Source organism: Athene noctua, chromosome 3 (assembly GCF_965140245.1).
Source record: "Athene noctua chromosome 3, bAthNoc1.hap1.1, whole genome shotgun sequence".
NCBI classification, from domain to species: domain Eukaryota; kingdom Metazoa; phylum Chordata; class Aves; order Strigiformes; family Strigidae; genus Athene; species Athene noctua.
This window is the reverse complement of record NC_134039.1, coordinates 87,284,773-87,305,677: the sequence shown is the minus strand read 5'-3', so window position 1 is coordinate 87,305,677 and position 20,905 is coordinate 87,284,773. Positions and strand designations below refer to the sequence as shown.

The following is a 20,905-nucleotide window of genomic DNA, read 5'->3' as shown; positions in this document are numbered from 1 at the left end:
AGTTTGCAGAGCACGGCGGATCCGCTGCCGGTGTGAGGTCTTCAGATTGAATTTCCAACACACTTGGGTGGGTGGCTCTTCACTTCCATCCTTTCTCGCCCAAGTCCTATAGGTAAAATCAGCCTTAACCTGCACATCCTCAAGCTGTTTCTTCAGAAGGAAGATGCCAAAGGGTTAAACCTGGGTGTTAATCCCAGAGTCGGTCTCCATGTGACCTTTTGGCTGGAGAACTGGAATCTTAAACACTTTGTGCTCCAGTTAAAGTTTTGGTTCAGTGAGCAGCATTGTCAGGATTACATATTAATTTAAGGCATGCAAAACTATGGAATAAATGGGTTTGGACAGTGCCTTTCTTGGAGAGATATGATCTAGGCTCAGGAGGTGGATTAGGAGAGGAGGAGCTGCCCGAATTGTTGAAGCTGAGGGTCGCGGGTGATTTGGGGCACGGCGAGGGGAGGCAGCGCTGTGCCGCGGGAGGCCGGCCGGCCTCTCCTCACCTGCCCTGCACACGCCAGCTCCTGGTGCCTCCCAACACGTCTCCGGTTTCACGGGGGAAATTGGAGCGGGAGATGAAGTGTCCGGCTTGGCGGGTCGGGTGCTGAGGAAACCAGCTTTTCCTTCATGAATAGGGATGAGAGGGCAGGAGGAGGAGGTTTGCTGTGGGACCTGCAAGCCCTGAGCTCTGGTGGAACATCCAAATAGTCCTGTCAGTCCCCTCCCTTCTAGTCACAGCTGCAAACTTATTTCTCTTGTGATTTTTACTTTTTTTTTTCTTTTAAAAGAGTAAATTCATTTTATCCCTTGGCATCATAGATGGATGAGAAGTTTTTCCCCTGGGAAAAGACACCCCAGACAGTTTGTCAAGTGAAAAACCACGTAGTGGCAGCTCTTGGAGACCACAAATTTGACCTGCTGTTTCTCCACAAATAGATGGATTTTAATTAGCTCCGTAACTTGCTCTTTACGTCCCAGGTTTGTTGCAGGTGGATTTGCAAGCTGTTAGCAATGCCGGAGAGCTTGTGCGACTTAATCGCATAGAAAACTGTTGGTTTTCTCCCTTTGTTCCTTTAAAAAAAAAAAATTCCATGGCTTAGAATAAATTTAAGACGCTAGCACTACAAGAAACGCTGCGCTCGCAAAATTTAAAAGTTCAGGGAATTTACAAGGGTAAATTCTTGCACATTGCAAAAGTGATGGGGGATTTTATAGCTGCTACAGTTTTTGTTTAGCAATTTTTTTAAAAGAGTAAAAAATACAAGCACACGGCGTGGCTAAACACAGGGAGGCTGCAGTAAGGTTGGGCTGCAACCATAATGAAAAAGCAGATTTTAATCTGGCATGGTTTATTAAATTATAGTGATAACTTGGATTTTACTAGGATTGAATTTAGTTCTCCCTGGTTTTATTTGAAGATTGAGCCAGATTACAACTGACATAAGACCTGTGGAAGATACCCGAGCTGTGGATTGGAGGGGCAGGAAAAAGCTTTATTTTTAACATTTTTATAGAATAGAGGTTCTTTATTTTAGTGTCTCATACTCAGTCTTCACTGAAAAAAACAGGCTTTTTTTTCTTTTTACCCATGAAAAATGATTTGATTTAAATTTCTTGATGTGATAATGTGCTGGAAAAGTAGTTTGTGCTTTGGTGGTACCGTCAAGGTGAGCTTCATACCCCCTTTAAAGGATTTAGCTAACTTACACGGAACTAAAGTAGCATCTCACTTAGGATTTTGCATGGAAAGGATCACCAATAATGTTAAAAACGAAAAATTTACCTTGAAAACACAAGTAGTATCAGTTGAGGCAAATGGTGCTAATCCCAGTCTCGTATTTCCTGACATATTTCCATATTGGAAATAATCCATAGTTCCATCTTCCTGTTGCTCTATAGATTCGTTCAAGTTGGGAATTCTGTTTTTTTTCCTTTACAAAGCAGACGTTGCTTTCATACAGCCCAGGAATTTTTACTCTTTTAGCTGATTCCTTGCAATCTGCTACTGAGACGTAAAATGCCATCACGGCACGTGCTGGTCTGCAAAAGCTCTTTGGAGGAGCACCTGAGAGCAATATTTCCCTGGCAGCATTTTCCCCATCATGCTGGACAACAGCCACAACTACTGAGGAACAATATTATTTCAAATCAGAGCGGTATTATATCAGATCAGCGGTTGGGGGGGGATTTTTTTTTCATATTTAGTTAGGATTGGTGTTGAAGTCAATTGACGATGCATCGTCGCTTCCCCACTTCTTCAGAAGCAAATGTTGAGGTTCTCTGTGGGAATTGTCTTGGGTACCTTGTCAGGGACAAAACTCTTTGGATAATAGCTCCAACCACTAAATAAAAATTTCAAAAATATCACCCTGCATCAGGTCTGCTCAGTCACGGGCAGGACAGCATCACAGTGCCCAAACCCCACTGCTACACGAGATCTCTGGGGTTATCGCGGCCTTTTTCCTGCTGCAGTAGGTCCCTGCAAGGTGGGAAGAGACTAGATACACGGAAGAAATTTTTTATGAGGGGGGTGAGGCCCTGGCACAGGCTGCCCAGAGAAGCTGTGGCTGCCCCCTCCCTGGAAGGGTTCAAGGCCAGGCTGGACGGGGCTTTGGGCAACCTGGGCTGGTGGAAGGTGGCCCTGCCCGGGGCAGGGGGGTTGGACTAGATGGGCTTTAAGGTCCCTTCCAACCCAAAGAATTTGGTGATTCCATGATTCTAAGAGGATTGGTCTGATGAGGGAAGAGCAGGATGGGTGTTGGAGTCTGGACTCTTCCAAGGACGAACTCTGCACTTGCTGCTGCAGGGGACGGCGTGGGGACCAGCATAATTAAAACCCACTTTGCCATCTAGCAAATGCCATCGTTGTTTTAGTTGCTCATTAGTTAATTTTCTTCTAATGAGGTTCTGTTAACGTAATCATCTGACATTGGGGAAAAAGAAAGTGGGGAGGGGGGAGAACCCAAGTTAAAAAGAGCCTAATTAGCAAGTTAATTATAACGAGCAGGGAAATGTTCTGGTTATATAAATAAGCTATTGTTATGCACACACAAGCCAGGCCACGTTAAAAAACTGCCACTAACTGTGTAGAGGTCAGGCAAACGCTGTAATTCAACATAAAACAGAAGTAGGGCTTGTTTGGCGGGACGCCTCATTAAGTCTTGGGGTCCTTTCCTGCCAAAAAAAAAAGAAAAAAAAAAAAAGGGAGTCTGAAAATCCGAGCGGTTCCCCTTCCCTCCCTCCCTCCTTTCCTCCCTCCCTCCCTTTCCCTCCACCCCGGCGCTGAAACCAGAGCGGGCAGGATCGGGATCGGCGGGGCTGGGAGCTATAAATGGGGGGGCAGCCCCTGCCCCGCGGGACACGGCGCGGAGGGCTCTGGGGGTGCCGTCATGCCCAACAAGAAGAAGTACAACGTGAACGGAGATTCGGGGCTTAAAGCCCAGGTGAGGGCAGTCTTTAGTACCGTAATATCATTTTTCTATTTAAAACTACATTTGTTTCTCTCTACCCCCGTTTTTTTTGTTTTTTTTTTTTTTCCCCCTCCTTTCCTTGCTGTTCCCCCCAGTCACTTATTTCCGGAGCTGAGTGCATCCCCCCCTGCTTAGAAAAAATCCCAGTCTCCGGGGGACTTCTCTTCATTTTCTCTCAGGAGCAGGAGGTTTGAAATGATGAAGCGTTGAGCCAAACACCTTGCTCTGGGGTTGTTCTTCGGAGTCGATGGGTTGGCGAGCAGGGAGGTTGCCCAGGAAAAACTCAGATGCTGAGGGTTTCATTGCTCAGGGAAGTAGCGTAGAGCGGCTCTTCGTGGTAGAAACCCCAGGTCGAAGTGAGACGTAGCTCATTTGAAATGGAATGAGCACGCACCTGCATTTAGAAGTCATTAACCCCTTGGTACCTCTGGAGGTGCAGTTTTTGAGCTTGAATTGTGTTTTTCCTGCTGGAGGCTGAAAGCAGCGGCGTTCACGTAGCTGCACAGCGGGTTGGACTCCAAATCCAAGCAGCTGCAGCTCTCAGAGGCCTCACAGCCTCTTCTTTGAGCTTTACCCTGTGCAGAGTTGGCTGTTACCTTCACCACGGAACCAAATCGCTGTTCTCGTGCCCATCCTTCTAGCTAGGCTGGAACATGGCCTGTCGTTGTGCCCACTGGAGTTTCGGTCTGGGTAGGCAAGGTCTGTTTTTCTCCTTTGGGCTGGATCGAACGTGCGTTGCTGAGATTTCAACTCGAAAATGAAGACGTGTTGTGGAAACGGGCATATTCCTGCCGGCGCTTTGTACCCTTCACGTGTCCATGCGATACAGAATCTACCACTGCAGGAAGGTGGATACAGTAAATGTCTTGAATAAATCAAATTCCAGCATCTTTTCTTGCCCACTTTCTCTGTTGCTCGAAGGATAAAGCCAAAAGACGTTGGTGAAGTCTCAACGCTCGCTGAACGCAGAGCTGAGCCTTGACCTGGCCCCTTCCTGACGTTCTCCTCTCCTGATGCTTCCTTCCACCTCTTGGCAGTCAGTGCCTTGCTCAGCTAAAGCTAAACCCGGCTTGTGGCAGGGTTTAAAGGGTTTAAACCCCTTAAAGGGATTGAGGGCAGGGCGTATTACGAAGTCCAGTTCTAGTTCTACCTCATTTGGTTCATGACTTACTTTGCTTTTCAACATGTACTTGACTATCAGTCTTGGATGTGGAAGTACTTCGAGAGCTCTAAATGCAATTATCAATATTATTGTGTCATTTGAAATAATTGTATTGAACGTCCTTGAAGAGATGATGTGGGAAAGGAAAATGTTAATTATAATACAAATTATTCACCCGTTGTTAGACTTCCAGCCTACCTCACTTTGCCGAGAGCATCATTTCACACAAATAACCTGATGCTTTGATGAAGCTGCTCAGCTGTTGAGGGATTTGTTTTAAATGGAAAAAGAAAAAAAAAAAAAAAAAAAAAAAAAGAAGTTATTTCAGGCCAACAGCTTCTTAGAAAAGGAATATAAAAACTGGCATATATGCACAAAGACCCCGTCCCACCGGGATCAGAGGTGTTAATCCGCAGCGCAACTCTTGGCTGTAATATGAGTTTGACGTGGATTTTTTTTCTCCTCTGTGTGTTTCCTGATCTGGTGTCGTTCTGTTGTTTGGTTTAAGATTAGCAGGAAAAAAAAAAAAAAAAGGAGGTCCCAGGTGCTGCTGCAAATCCTCTCCCAGGTCCTTTCCCTCCTCCCCAGCAGCTTGGGCTGGCTGTCCCAGGGCCAGCTCAGACCTGGGTTCACAGGGGACTCTGAATTAGCCACCTGAGACTCCCATCACCTTTTTCCTTCACTTATTGGCCCAAAAATCAGGGTACCAGCTCTGTAGCATCTCCAGCCCGTCTCAAGTGCAATGTCAGGTGCCTCTACTTGAACCGCTGAGCTTGAATTTGAGTTCCCATAACGGGGATCAAATTCCTTCTGGTTAGATGACTTCTTTAAACAAAACTAACGACTCCAAATACCCTAAGGGTTAGTTAATAGCCTCAATTAATGGCTTTCAGTGTTTTGGAGATGTAAATATTTAACCCCTTAGTACCAGACTAAGTCAGTTTATGCTCGTAGCAAAGTCCAAGGATCTTTGCAAGTGGAAGTTGTGTTTCCAGTTTCCCCGAGATTTAGCACAGATCGTGAACATAGTGGGACCGTCAAGGTTTATCTTACAAAGCGATGAGCATTGGGAGGTAAAATATTTCCTCAAACTATAAACCTGTTCTGAATGCTTAAATATGGCCCAGTAGCCACATATAAAGAGAATTAAAAGGGTTGTGGAGCTGCTGGTGTGGTTTCGAGATGCGCCGTGTCCCTTGGGCAAGGCAGGTGGACTCCGAGCCGTTTTAGTGGCTGTTGAAATGTGTCTGATGCTCGTGAAGCCTTTTGGGGTCACGAGCTGAAGGTTGGTGCTGCTGCGAGCAGGGAAGTGTTCCATTCAACCTGAGGTGCCCCTCAGCGGGGCACGGAAGGGTTGAGTTGCTGCTGTAAAACCACTAATAATCATCTCTGACAGCAGATGTTTGGTTTATGTGAAAACCTGGATTTGGGGAGTTTATAGTAAGGAAATAGTGAGTATTTGGCCTTCTTGCTGTTCTTTTAACCAAGGGCAGGAGTAAAACGAAGCTTGGAGAACAGAGGTTCTTCTATAAAGAGCAATGTTAAACGCCGTTTTCCCCTTAAAAGCGCGGAGATAAAAATGACAGTTCTTTACTTATCCCTTCTGTCCTCTGCAAGCTTTGGGAGCAGATCAGCTTTGCTGACTTAAAATAAATATTTCTCTCTCGGCTTGGCAGTTATCGCTGCCGTACCACAGGCTCAACTGCTCTCAAACCCACCGGTGGTCCTGGGGCTTGGCAGATGTGGCCGGAGACTCTGAAATCTTCATTCCTTGGTGATGATTGAAAGGGAAACAGGCTTGATTCTTCACCTCGGGTTGAGCTGGTTCTTATTTGTCCTCCACAACAATTCGTTGCAATGAGATGAGCTCCATTAAAAAAGAGGGTAGATGCAGAATGCCACAAAATATTGGTGTTACATCCGCTGCTGGGGTGGTGCTGTGGGTGTTGCTGGTAAATGGTAACTGGTTCCTTCTCTGCAACTTGATTAATTACCTTTGGCCAATCTGCACATCGCTCCCTTTACATGCCTTATCCTTCATTTCTTGATTTGTATCACCTCTTAAAAACAATCCTGGTAAATACTTGTGTTGTCCAGGTGTCCGTGCTCCCAACAGTTAGAGCACCTTCGAGTGATGTGTCTAATCTCAAACATTCCTTAATATAGAGTGCAGCTGGAAGCAGTATTTGTTACTTGAAGTGGTTTTATTTTTACCTTTTGTATTTCGTACAGCAAATACGGAACACCTCACACCACAATAATGTTGTGAGATAGGTCGGTGTCCGCATCAGCTCTGCAAATGTTGGGTGGCCCTAACGGGGCTTCTCTTGCAACGAATAAAAAAATGAGTTTGTGTGTAATGGGGACAGAAACTTTCTAATTTGTGTGGTTAAAAGAACAGTGTCAGGGTATTTGAAAGACGAGTGTGTCGATGCTGCGTCTGGTGGAGAGTGTAAATTAAACAAAGTGGGCAGTTCAGCCTACCCTGTCTCCAATTAAATAATAGGAATTGCAGTTTAGCCCGTAACTGAGATGGTGTCGGTGTCTACTCAAGGCTTTGGGTTCTTGGGATTGATCGTCTGTATCAAACCGTTGGGTTTTTACATCTGTCTGAACTACGAATTTCTTTTAACAGATCCAGTTTGCTGACCAAAAGCAAGAGTTCAACAAGCGCCCGACAAAGATTGGCCGCCGTTCGCTTTCCCGCTCCATCTCGCAGTCCTCGACAGACAGCTACAGCTCAGGTGGGTGCTGCAGCGGCACCAACAGCCCCCCTGCAGACCCGTGGCTTTGTCCCACGTTTTGTGCAGGGATCTCCCAGATCTCCTGTGCAGTCGGTAGCGTCGGAGGGAAGGCGTGGAGAGAGGGTTCTTGCTTTTTTTCTCATCTTCATGTATAGTTGGACAGAAAAGTTACTCTGATGGTCTTAACACTTCCGATCCCTCCTTGCAACTCTCATGTGCAGTTGCTGTTGGCTTTCCTACTGTCATCCCCTTCCTTTTTCTTTCAGGCTCAGAAAAACAGGGTTTCCATTGTGTTTGTGCTTGCATGTCACATTCCCGTCCTGTCCTTGAATAAACCCACATGGGGACAACCTGGGTGAGCCACCACCCCTGCAGTGGCTGCGTTCCCACGCAAAGGGCCTTTAGGAGAAATTAGAGTCACAGAATCATCTGATTTGGAAAAACCCTTGAAGATCATCTAGTCCAAGCATTAACCTCACACTGACCATTCTCAACTCCACCAGGGGTTGACTCTTCAACCCCTCCAGGGATCCCGGGGACTCCCCCCTGCCCTGGGCAGCCCATTCCAACGCCCAACAGCCCCTTCTGCACAGAAATCCTTCCTCAGAGCCAGCCTGACCCTGCCCTGGGCAGCTTGAGGCCATTCCCTCGGGGCCTGGCGCTGGCTCCTTGGCTCCAGAGACTCATCCCCCCTCTCTGCCCCCTCCTGGCAGGGAGTTGCAGAGGGCCAGGAGGTCTCCCCTCAGCCTCCTCTGCTCCAGACTGAACCCCCCCAGTTCCCCCAGCCGCTCCCCAGCAGACCTGTGCTCCAGACCCTGCCCCAGCTCCGTTGCCCTTCTCTGGCCACGCTCGAGTCATTCAATGGCCTTTTTGGGGTGAGGGGCCCAAAACTGAACCCCCTCAGTGAGGGGCGGCCTCCCCAGTGCCCAGCCCAGGGCTCAGATCCCTTCCCTGTCCCTGCTGGCCACGCCAGTGCTGACACAAGCCCGGATGCCATTGCCCTCCTTGGCCCCCGGGGCACACTCTGGCTCCTGCTCAGGCAGGACGTGGATGCCGTGTCCTCTCCAGAGATCAGTCCAGGCTCCGTTTGCACTTTGTAAGCCACCTGGATTACGTTTGTTACATTATTGTCTCGGGGAGCATGTTTTAAGCTGGCATTAACGTTTAGACTTCTCTAATACAGGTCTGTGATTAATACAGCACTTGTGCAGGTTTTCCAGCTCCATCCGATACCTAATCAGCAGGGTATAATTTATGACTGTCATTTTTGAAGACTAATAGGCTGATTAGCCTGGCTAATGTCATCATGTTCGCTCCCGATTCAGAGCTGAAAGAACTTGGAGCAACTTTGGGGAATTCTCCTCCACCCCTTGCACTTAGCATCTCCTGCTAAAGCATCAGCAATTGCAATTAATTACTTTGTGAAAGTATTATATTTCCCTCCTAATGAAAGCTGCTAGGCTGGCAGTCAAGAAAGAAGACTTGTGTTCCCAGAGCAGTTGCAGGATGGTGGATAAATCCCATTAGTACCTCTCGGCGTGGATCTTTGTCATCCTCCTTTTAGGGCTGAGCAGTAGCACAGTCTGAACAACCCATTAAGCCCTCCTGGGGTGGGAGAAGCCTGCGAAAGAAGCAGAATGAGGAGCAGAGAGTCGATAATGGAGGGGAAGAATCGTAGAATCATTTAGGTTGGAAAAGACCTTTAAGATCATCGAGTCCGACCATAAGCCAAACACTGCCAAGCCCAGCACTAACCCACGACCTTGCCACGTCTACGTGTCTTTTAAATACCTCCAGGGTTGGTGACTCCACTTCTTCCCAGGACAGCCTGTTCCAGCACTTCACAACCCTTTTGGGGAAGAAATTTTTTCTAATATCCAGTCTGAACCTTCCCTGTCGCAGCTTGAGGCCATTCCCTCGGGGCCTGGCGCTGGCTCCTTGGCTCCAGAGACTCATCCCCCCTCTCTGCCCCCTCCTGGCAGGGAGCTGCAGAGGGCCAGGAGGTCTCCCCTCAGCCTCCTCTTCTCCAGACTGAACCCCCCCAGTTCCCCCAGCCGCTCCCCAGCAGACCTGTGCTCCAGACCCTGCCCCAGCTCTGTTGCCCTTCTCTGGCCAATTAAGAGGTGTGTGGAGGTCCCAAGGTTTGGAGGTGGTGGGCACAACTGAAGAAGTGAGTGAAACCAAAGCGACTCTTCCCCACGGCGTTGGTGGTGGGAAGGCAGGTGCCCCAGGAGCTCTGCCCAGAATGATGGGAGGTGCCGGTGCCGTTTCAGTGACACAGGGTTGTGGAAACAGCATCTCTGCAAACAGCCAGTGGTTCCTCGCTCTTCCTGCCCAGCAAAACTGGAAAAGTTCAGTCAAAATCATCAGCTGGTCTCCAAAATATGTACAGAGTTGTGATGTGGAGCAGCCTACGCTGAGATGCAATGTGCTGTGAACTGGGCTCTGCTGGAAGCAATAATGGGAAAAATGAGGGGGGTGAGGCCCTGGCACAGGCTGCCCAGAGAAGCTGTGGCTGCCCCCTCCCTGGAAGGGTTCAAGGCCAGGCTGGACGGGGCTTTGGGCAGCCTGGGCTGGTGGAACGTGGCCCTGCCCGGGGCAGGGGGTGGCACTGGATGGGCTTTAAGGTCCCTTCCAACCCAAAGCATTGTGAGATTCTGTTATTAAAAAACAGCCAAGACTGTTGAACTTCGGTTGCTGTAAAGTACGAAGAACAAAAATCCTGACGATCTGTGCTGCTCTGACTCTTCAAATTAGACATTACTCTCATCCGTATTTGCCAGAAGCCACCAGTTTTCTGTAGTTGTTCCACTTCATTTAAAAGGAGTAATTTTTCTCACCAGGAAAGTGACTTGTTTTCTGCACCATTTGGGGGTGGTTTATCCGCCCAAGCACACGCCGTGGTGTTTAACAGCATCTGCTCCTGCAAACCAGGGGAAGGCACCGACCCGACAGCTCAGCTTCGGAGTCAAGGGGGATGTTTGGGCGTTGTGCTGGGCAAACCACTTTACATTTCAGGAACTGTTCTTTCTGCGAAACTCAAATAATGGTTACCTGCCCGAACAAAGATTTTTGGGCATCAGCTGATTTATCTCAGCCCGGCACGTTGAATACTAACGCGCTCAGAGTTGTGTATTACACACCCCATACGCGTTCCGTGGGTGCTGAAGTGAGATTAGAACAGTAATATCTTTAATTAAAGGCGATTGACTTTATCCTCATGCTGTTTCATAACTAGCAAAAGATTGTACAGAAAAGAAACGAGCTTTGTCTTTTTAGCTGGGCTGTAACAGCGCCAGGTTGCCCCTTTTTTGCCCTTACTGATGCCAGTACTACAGATGTGAGTGGATCCTCATCTAAAGTATTAGCAAAGCTAAATTTTGCTGAATTTAGGCTCTGACCCGGTCTTTGTTGGGTTAGGACATGGGCCGCAGGTGTCTCATTTTCCCCCAATTTTCCCACTGGATAACAGTGCCTGAAACCTGCTGCTATTTTCATGTAGTTCTCTGAGATAATAAAATTTATATTAAAATGATACGCGGCTCTACGGAATGCCAACCCCAGTTAGGAAGCTTTCATTAATCAACTTTAGGGTGATTTGAGATGATATCTAGGAGATTGTCCGTCCCATCAGTTAACTGGATATTTCTAGATTACAGGTACTTGGAATCCTTTTCTTTCTGTGCTTGCTTTTCATTTTACAGGAAAACGAGGGCAAAATTTATTATTATATATTAGTACGCTCTTATACTACACTAACAGTATTAGTTTAATTACCATGGTGCTATATGCACTGCTCTATATTATATGTATGTAACAGTAAAGAACCATCTGCATACAAAAATCTGGCTACCATCTAGGTGGGGCTTTTTGTTTAAAAGAATTTATTTCAGCTCCCAGAACCAAGATCTATGGTTTTAAAGAAACCTCTGCACAGATTAGCTGTCTTCAAGGAAATAATCCTCCTTTAACTAACTAATTCTTCCTTTGGGAGTCCTTGATACACAAGAGCTTGGTATTATATAAGGTGTTCTTCCGTTATTAAGCCAGGCTCCTGGTCCTTCAAGAGCTGCTGCAGGATTGTGAACACAAATTCAGAAATTTATTGCCATCAGCGTGTTGTTTGCAGGGTCGGACTTGCCTTTCACACCCCGCTGAGGATGGAGCCTTTGCAGAGAAATTTCAGCAATGCATAATTCTCCTCCATAAGCGGATTAAGACCCGAGCGGGTCTCGGGGAGCCTGGCACACCGACAGCGGCAAGCAATAAGCTTTTTTTCCTTGGGATCATTCAAGCGCTTCATGCAAGCCAGAAGAGAAAGTAATCAGCTTGCTGGGTGCTGCAGGACGGGCAAACCCATGGCCATGCTGGGGGCGAAGGGTTTAACTCCCTGGTTTGGGTTTTGTGGCGTGAAAATGCTCATAGAGCCGTTGAAGTGCTGGATAGAGGGTGGTTAGCCTTTACTCCAGGTTCTTGGAAAGGGCTTTCGGTATCAATCTCCACTTGAGGTCAAGACGCCTCTGGAAAGCTGCAGCTTTTTGGGAGCCCTGGTGGGTGGTGATAAGATCACGGGTTCAACACAATTCTTCCAATGACACTGTGTAAGAAACCCTCACCCTTCCCGCTACCTGATTCCTTTGGCACAGAACTGGGGTCGAAAGTTGGGAATCTGTACTGATTGTTGGGTAGAACAACGCCCTTGGATGTTTGGTGTGGATGGTTCCCTCTTGGAGGCTGTGCCTGGGAGAGAAGCTTGCTCACGCGCTCAACACATCACTCAACGCCCGTAGCTGTTGAGTTTGACTATGCAATGTTTCCTAGCTAAATATTCAACCAGTTGTTTTCTGGTGTGGAAGAAAGGGAGCTCATCATCAAGACAGCAAAGACCTCTCTTTCTCAAAGAACTCTCCCAACAGCTCATCATCATATGTGATACCCTCCCACATGCACGTCATTCCTTAGCGATTCACAGTATTGGCCAACTTCACTGAGGCTGTCATGGAAGGTGCTGTTCTACGATGGTGGTCCTCTTCTGCTCTAAGAAATAATTTGATGTCAGGTCTTGTGCTCACTTTAGAAGAACCACATGATCTGGAGAGCAAAGACTTGGAGAAAAACGTGAGGGCACTTTCGTGAGGACCATGTGGATGAGACTTTTGAGTTGGGTCCCAAGGTGTGGCTCCTGCCAGAGACGAGGAGGAGGACATGGTGGTGGTGGGGAGCTCAGCTGGATGAAGGGGCTCGTTCCAGGTGTTTCATCTCCAGAAAGGAAAGAAGAGTGATGCTTTCTAGTCCATCTCTAAGCCTTATGTCTTGCTTTGACTGCCGATGCCAGTCCTAGAAGATGAAAGAGGTCTGGTCTCCCACATAGGGGCCTATTCCAGAGGAAAACATGGCACAAATGGTCTTTTCACCTCATCAGGATAAAATGGAAACAGAAGTGGTGGCTAATTCTTCTCATCTTGAATCAAAAACGGACTCTACATGTGATTTTAGTAATCCAAGTGAATGGGAAGGGGGGTTTCTAACTCCGTGAAGGGCTCTTTGGTAAATCTCCCTGTGTCATCTGCCATAGACTAGTTGCCTGTCCCAAAGTTTGGAGAACATTGACAGGAAAGGGAGACAGTTATTGACAGCAGCTGTAATTCTGCGTTCACATGCACGTCCCTGCCCGTTATCATCTGAAACAAGAAGTGTGATCTGATTCTGCTGTAGGTTTGTATCCCCTCTAGGCGCCTTACTACAGAGAGAAGTGCTGCCATCTTTCTTCCTCTTATCGAAAGAGCAAGAGGGAGGAGGGGTTAAAAAAAAATCCAGAAAAACAGAAGATGAAATACATGTCCAATTGTTGGTCATTTATAATAGAAAAGAAAGGGGGAATCCAGGGGCTGGATTGAGCTGTCTGTAAATGTACAGAGATGTTGGTTGGGAGGAACCGCCAAGGTCATCTCGCCCCCCTGCCCGCTCAGAGCAGGACATCACCTGCACAGGGCGAGGTGAGCCGTGGTGCTCTAACCAAGTCACAAAGTCCTCCAAGGATGGCTCCATGTCCAAGTGCAGAGCGGTGACGAGTGGTGTCCTCAGGGGTTGGGGTTGGGACCGGCGCTGTTGAACGTCTTTGCTGGGGACATGGACAGTGGGATCGAGGCACCCTCAGCGAGTTCCCCGATGGCCCCGAGCTGTGTGCTGTGGTGACACGCTGAGGGAAGGATCCATCCAGAGGGACCTGGACAGGCTGGAGAGGGGGGACGGGCAAACTCCGTACAGTTCAACAAGGGCAAGGTCCTGCCCACGGGTCGGGGCAATCCCCAGCACAAACCCAGGCTGGGCGAGGAGGGGCTGGAGAGCAGCCCCCAGGAGAAGGACTGGGGGGAGTTGGGGGGTGGAAAACTGAACATGAGCCAGCAATGTGTGCTGGCAGCCCAGAAAGGCCCCGTGTGCTGGGCTGCACCCAGAGCAGGGTGGGGAAAGACTCTTGATCAGGGGGGAGGGATAGGACGAGGGGGAACGGGGTTAAACGGACAGAGGGGAGATTTAGATGGGATCTGAGGCAGAAATTGTTCCCTGTGAGGGGGGTGAGGCCCTGGCACAGGCTGCCCAGAGAAGCTGTGGCTGCCCCCTCCCTGGAAGGGTTCAAGGCCAGGCTGGACGGGGCTTTGGGCAACCTGGGCTGGTGGAAGGTGGCCCTGCCCGGGGCAGGGGGTTGGAACTAGGTCAGTCTTTAAGGTCCCTCCCAACCCAAACCATCCTGTGATGCTGTGATGGTGAAGAGCTGTCACCACCTCTCCTGGCAACCTGTGCCAATGTTGCATTTTCCTCCCAGTGCAGAATTTTCTTCCCACCATCCCGTGTGAGCCTCCCAAGCAGCAGGTTGTGGCCACTGCCCTTGTTGAGGAACGCCGAAACTGAGTAAATCCAAGCACTGGGAATACCACCATCACTGAATTGTTCACTAGCAGCCTTCTCCACGCCGTTGTTCAAAAGAAATAGGGTCTTGTATCTATCCTGTCTTAAATTACAACTCCTAATGCTTTGGGAGTACTCAAAATATTAATAGGCATTTTTGTTGGCTACCTCAGAGCTGTAAAGGCTTAAATCCTGTGAGGAGGCAGGGCAGGAGCTGGGAGTGTTGAGTGTGAGGAGGAGGAGGCTGAGGGGAGCCCTCATCCCTCTCTGCAGCTCCTGCCAGGACATTGCAGAGAGGCTGGGGCTGGGCTCTGCTCCCAGGGGATCAGGGACAGGACAAGAGGGAACGGCTGGAAACTGCCCCAGGGGAGGGTCAGGCTGGGCAGGAGGAGAAAATGTTTCCCAGCAAGAGTGGTCCGAGAGTGGAACAGGCTGCCCAGGGAGGGGGGAGTCCCCATCCCTGGGGGGGTTTCAGGGCCGTTGGGATGAGCTGTGGGGGATGTGGGGTAGGGGAGAACTTTGTAGAGTCGGGCTGAGGGTTGGACTCGATGATCCCGAGGGGCTTTTCCAGCCTGAAGGACTCTGGGGTTCTAATATTTGGGAAGAGAGATGGGAGAAGGCCACAGGGAGCTGCAGAGCATGAGATGAGCCTGTGGGGGACACGGGCAGTGCTCGAGCTAATTCCCTCCGGTGTGGTGTTGCAGTAGAGGTAGGTAAGGGTGAGGAGGTCACTGCAGGTAAAAGCTGACTGTGGGGAAATCAGTGGTCATTGTCAGGAGGAGAGGAGATGCCAGCTGAGGATGGAAGGAGTTGGCACGTGCCTGTGGAGAAGCACATCCAGCAGATATCTGCGCCCTGCCACTGCAGGTGGTTTGGCTTTAGGGAACATTTTGTTCTGTCTCTGACCTCCTTTTCTTCCTCCAGCTGCCTCCTACACAGACAGCTCTGATGATGAGACCTCCCCCCGAGACAAGCAGCAGAAGAACTCCAAAGGCAGCAGTGATTTCTGTGTGAAAAACATAAAGCAGGCAGAATTTGGGCGCCGGGAGATTGAAATTGCTGAACAAGGTAAATGGGGCACGTTCTGCAAGCTCCACATTGTGCTCTGCTGTCTTGTGGGGTTCTTCCTTCCCCCGAATCCTCTTCTTGTGAGGGTCAGTATATTGGTGATTTCTTGACACCGTTCCCATTAAAGATGGGAAAACATCTGGGATGTTGTGGGGTGGAAAGGAGTTAGAGGGTTATGCGTCGTGTAGCTTCAACCAACCAACTGTTGAAGATCTACTCTGTGGTCAAGTTCATTTTGTTAAAATCAGTAGAAAGGGTGAAATTAATCAAATAAATTAGACAATTTTGCTTTTGCGTGATTGTCTCCAAAAATCTATAGCGAAGGCCGTGCAGCCTTCAGGTAGCTGGAGGGATCTTGGAGAAGCTCCTCAGAGCAGCAAGTCCCGAGTCCTCCTCAGTCTGAAGCAGATTTTCTCTACCCTCACTTGAGCATTCACAGGTAGAAATTTGAAAATGTGATGATGCTCCATCTTAAATAGTAGGGAAAAACCACAGAGGGTGGTTGGGTCCCTTTCAGCTGTGCCATGACTTACTGGATGCTGCTCTCAAGGCTTTAGCTTGTTCTGAAGCTGCCCCAGGTGCAGGAATTTATAGGAATACCAGAGAGCAGGGCAAGAAGTGATGCCGTCTGCTTTTTCTGTGCTCATCCCTCTTTCCATCACGTTGATGGATCTGCGGTTTGTTATTTTGCCTTTCAGAAATGCCTGCGCTGATGGCTTTGAGGAAGAGAGCTCAGGGAGAGAAGCCACTGGCTGGGGCCAAGATCGTGGGCTGCACGCACATTACGGCGCAGACGGCTGTGAGACCCCCTCCACAAACTCCAGACAGGGATTTTCCCCCGCTTACTCTCTAAAACAGACCCCAAGCAGTTAATATAGAGATGGAGTCTCTAAGTCCAGCCCCAAGTAAAATGAGAATGGTGGATTTTGTGAGCGTTTCTAAGATAAACAGAGCCTGTGCTTAAAGATGATGCAGCACACGTATTCATGAGGCATTGCTTGAGTAGTGAGAGCCGAGGGAACGGAATTACCTGTGTCGTGTAAGCAGGGAGAAGTGGTCACTCGTCACTTATGCAATTCAAGAGCTGTGGTTTCTCCTCCAATCATGGGACAGGAGTGCTTTCTCCTGACTAGATTTGGGACTTCGCTGAGTGAAATCTGCATATATACATATTTATATACGCCCACGCACATATATATGCTGCATATAAAATATACTTTGAAGTTCTTTCTTACTTCATCCATTTAAAATTGTAAAAAAAAAAAAAAAAAAAAAAAAAAAGCAATCACAAAATTATTCTCTGTGCAACTCTCTAAGGACCCTGATGCTGTTTAAACCCAACTTCAGGCGCCCCCCAGAAGCTTCCCCACAAATAGCCAATGAAAATCCCGCTTGTGTATCGCTCTTTGCATCGTATATTGCTCTTTGCGTTGGTCTTTCTGATTTTTTTTTGTTGTTTTTTTTCTTTAAATCCAGGTCCTAATGGAGACTCTGGGTGCGTTGGGTGCTCAGTGCCGATGGGCTGCGTGCAACATCTACTCTACTCTCAATGAAGTGGCTGCTGCCCTTGCTGAGAGCGGTAGGAAACTTCACCCTCTTTGTTTTTTCTGGTTTTAAAAAGTTTTCTTACTGCCCCATCGTATTTAGCTCATTTACCATCTCTTACGGTTTTTTTCCCTTCGTTCTCTTAAATTTCAAATAAACCTATAGGAGGTAAACGGCACAACATCAATCCCTTCCAGTGCTCTGAAAATCTTGGAATAGTTTTTCTCTGGAGTGTAAAAGCCCGTAGTACGAAACGATGGTGATGCACATTAGTAGCTGAGTGGGCTGTGTAAACCTGAAAGTTATTTTGCTAAAAGAAACTAAGCTAAATTTGATTTCAGTTCTAGAAATTTGAGTCATAACTTTGGCTAAAAGGGGTGAAAGGGAGGATTTGGGGGGGACATAATTCACAAAACAAAAGCTGTCCGTGCTGCTGCTCAACTGGGAGGTGACTTAATTCAAATCCTGTTTTTCCTGGGTAAGGATTTTACCGTGAGAGCTGCGAGACCCAGAAGGAGCCAAACTCACTGACTTGCCTGTTACCCAGTCTTGCTCGTTGAAGCTTAATAATAATTGTTTATAAATCAGAATATATTCAAATTTGGTGGCTAACGTGCCTGGCAGGAAGGTAGGACATCTAACTTGAAGCAAAAGCTTGATTTTGCAAATAAATGTTATCGTTGAGAGCGTGCTGCCCTCTCATCTGGTGGCTTTTTCCTGGTGGAGAGGAAGAAATGGGGCTGAAACTGACTCCTGTCTGCTGCCTTCAGGGTGTGTCTTCAATGTTTGTCTCTGAAGCTTCTTCTAGGAGGTAGATGTTGAAAGATCAGACCGCGGGCAAGCCCGCAGTGGTGCCGGGCGCCCGGTGGATCACGCGTGGACGTAGGGAGAGCCGATCCCCGAGGGGTTTGCTGAGGGATTTCTGTGTTAGCACCCGTCTCCCTCTCTGTGCCAGGGTTCCCCGTCTTCGCCTGGAAGGGAGAATCTGAAGACGACTTCTGGTGGTGCATCGATCGCTGCGTCAACGTCGAAGGGTGGCAGCCCAACATGGTGAGCCGGGGCCGACCGTAACATGCTGGGCGTGTGTTGGAGCGTTGGGTAGCTCTCCTCTGAGGAGAAGGAGGAGAGTTTAGTGCTGGACTTTGTTTTCCTCCTGAATTTAGACCGAGCTTAGCAGTTAAGGCTTGGTGCTAACACAGCGTTGACCTGCAGAGTGCTTTAGAATTAGCTACACAGCGAGGGAAATGAACTTCTCTCAGTCTCACAGGTGTGAAGTCAGGGAGCAGGTGGGTTAAACAACTTCTGCATGGGGATCTTGCCTCCCAAGCAAGGTTTTTGTTAAAGTAATTTCTAAATAAGCGTAGCTGCGTTAACGCAAAATTTATTGGGTGCCTAGTTTGCTTCCAGGGTAGCTTGCTCCAGTTTAAACCAAACTCATTTAATCTAGCCGGTAAAAAATGACTCAAAACCAGCCTGTTCTGAAAAGAGATTGCATCCATTTTGCCACAGTCGATTAAATTCACACCTCTGGTTGATGTGATTTTCCCTATCTACGCAAGGCTTCTGTTTCAGAACAAAAATTACATTTTTAGGTGATTTCTACGCTTTAAACCTGCTCTTACCGTACGCACACGGAACCTCGGGTAGCCCAACTCCATACTTTGCTGCTTTATTCTGCCCTTGTTTCTAGGGAAAACCGAGAACCCTAAACTAGGTGAGCGGAATAGTTTGCAGCTGTCAGATGTGCTGTTTTCATCCTGCTTCCCGACAGGTTTTGAGCCCTGGAGCTTATGATCTAAATTAGATGCAAAGTAACGGAGGGTGGAAGGTAGGCGTGTATCTGTATTGTTTGTTTGCCAATATCAGCATGTTTGAGGTGGGTTTTTTGTCCCTTCCAGTCTACACCTGCTCACTTCCTTGCTGTCACCTTTAAAAAGAATCACGAATGTCAAAAAAATCCACCCCCAAGCTACGAATCTGAGTCTAGACAGGATAGCAGCTTTCTTCTTCTTTTTGAGGAATAATTTCCGCAAAAAATGTCAGTAATTGAAGAAATCAGCGTACCAGAATATGCATATTATGCTTTCCCGGGATTTCTTCAGATCTCTCGATTCTGCGACGTGTCTCCAGCCATCAGTGTGTTTACAGACCTGCTTGTGGAGCACAGAAATACTTGCTGGGGAGCCCCAAACACCTTGGATCTACCAATTCCCAAAGATTTGTACACCTGATTTGGAAGGTCCATGGTTTTAGAGATAAGAAATAGGACGCTGGACACTGGGTGAACAACAGGATTGGAAAGGATCTTCTTTGAATGATTATTTCAGAAGAACTGGAAAACTCGGCCACAGAAGCGAGGTAGAATTTGCCTCTCCAGTCCGTCCGGCCTCAGGGCTGAAGTGAGATGGAGCTACTCTGCTCCCTGTGCTGGTGGCAACTTTTTAGAACATGCGTTGTATTTTTTTTCTTCTGTTGAGACTGAGAATTTTTTCTCATATCCTGAATCAAGGAGATGCGTCCCCAGGTTGTAGGACTGAGCCAGAGCTGCTGCTCCTGGCAGCCCATGACCTCTGTAGAAACCCAAATCTAACCTTTTTTTCATAGAATCACACAAGGGTTTGGGTTGGAAGGGACCTTAAAGATCATCCAGTTCCAACCCCCCTGCCACAGGCAGGGACACCTTCCGCTTCAGGTTTCAAATGTTTTGGAAAAATGCAACATTCATTTTAATTTTTGAAGAAAAAACAAATGATCTTGCCAAAATGTAAAATGTGTGGCAGATGGTTCAGGAAAGGAGGAGTATTTTATCGATCACCTGAGTTCTTTGAAGAGCTCGTTCCTTAACAAGAATCCCCAAATTCAAGGGTTTCACAGAATCACAGGATGGTTTGGGTTGGAAGGGACCTTAAAGACCATCTAGTCCAAACCCCTTGCCATGTTCAGGGCCACCTTCCACCAGCCCAGGTTGCCCAAAGCCCCGTCCAGCCTGGCCTTGAACCCTTCCAGGGAGGGGGCAGCCACAGCTTCTCTGGGCAGCCTGTGCCAGGGCCTCACCCCCCACACAGGGAAGAAATGTCTCTTGTCTTCTCTGCCCATCAGCAAAACACCAGCGATAACTTTCAGCAGCGTTGATGATTATTAACGACCGTAGGGGGCTTTGAAGACATTCCGTGCAGCCCTACATGCCACGGTGTGATCTGATGGGAAATCCTCTCTGTGAAAAGTGATTTGGTAACGTGCCCATCTCTGCCCAGCAAGAAATAATCCATCTGGACTCTTACGTGTGGAGTAATTCAGAGCATAAGTATCCAACTCATTGATCCATCCAACTTGTACTTGTTGATCCCAGATGAAAGTAGCATGGAAAAGCATCTCCATTTCCAGGCTTCTACATCTTGAAGCTCAATAAAGAGAAGTGCAATCTCGATTTCTACTTAGCAGAAAGCAAAATGGGTCGAAGTAGTTCAGCAGCTTGCTGTAAGCCACTGACAATATCAGAAATGCTCCCCAGGAGTCCTGTTCAGAACTGCTTCACTGGCCCTCGCCAGTCTGGTGTCCAGGTAGGCACTGCAAGGCCTGGTGGAGCTGATTGTGCAAATAAATGTCCAAAAATCTGAATATTCAGTGTCAGGGCTTCTGTGTGGCGCTGCTCCCTGGGAACCGGTACCCACAAATACTGAGAGTCTGCAAAAAAAACCCAGCCCTACCTTGGGTTTTCTGATGGGAGTAACAGACCTTCAGAAGAGTGCTCTGTCTGCACAGGAATGGCTCAGAGGAGGTTGGTTTTTTTTTTCTGAAAAATACTAAAGTCTGAGAGTTTGGTTTCCTTTGCAGCATAAACTGATGCAGGACCACGCTGCCGCTGGGGGATTTCGACGACGCCTCCGACCGTGCCTTCCTGCCATCTCCTTGTGTTTTCACCAGTCATATTCTGTCGGGAGTTATTTTCAACCATGTTGCTGAGCTAATCCTAGCTAATTTTAATCAGCTTGGTTTTGGCAAGATCAACCGCATAG

The 20,905-nt window shown here is 48.0% G+C and overlaps 1 protein-coding gene across 2 annotated transcripts in view; it reads left to right on the top strand.

The window, feature by feature from the left end:
- AHCYL2 (adenosylhomocysteinase like 2) overlaps positions 1-20,905 on the top strand; it is a 110,444-nt gene that overhangs the window by 70,433 nt on the left and 19,106 nt on the right. The window contains exons 1-6 of one of the 2 annotated variants that reach the window (XM_074903586.1): positions 3,306-3,437; positions 7,262-7,370; positions 15,201-15,344; positions 16,043-16,143; positions 16,821-16,923; positions 17,845-17,939. In XM_074903586.1, coding sequence (XP_074759687.1) covers positions 3,384-3,437; positions 7,262-7,370; positions 15,201-15,344; positions 16,043-16,143; positions 16,821-16,923; positions 17,845-17,939 — 606 coding nt within the window. In that variant the 5' untranslated portion in view covers positions 3,306-3,383. Of the gene's footprint in view, positions 1-3,305; positions 3,438-7,261; positions 7,371-15,200; positions 15,345-16,042; positions 16,144-16,820; positions 16,924-17,844; positions 17,940-20,905 lie in introns of those variants that run through there. The other variant, XM_074903585.1, reaches the window with a different exon arrangement.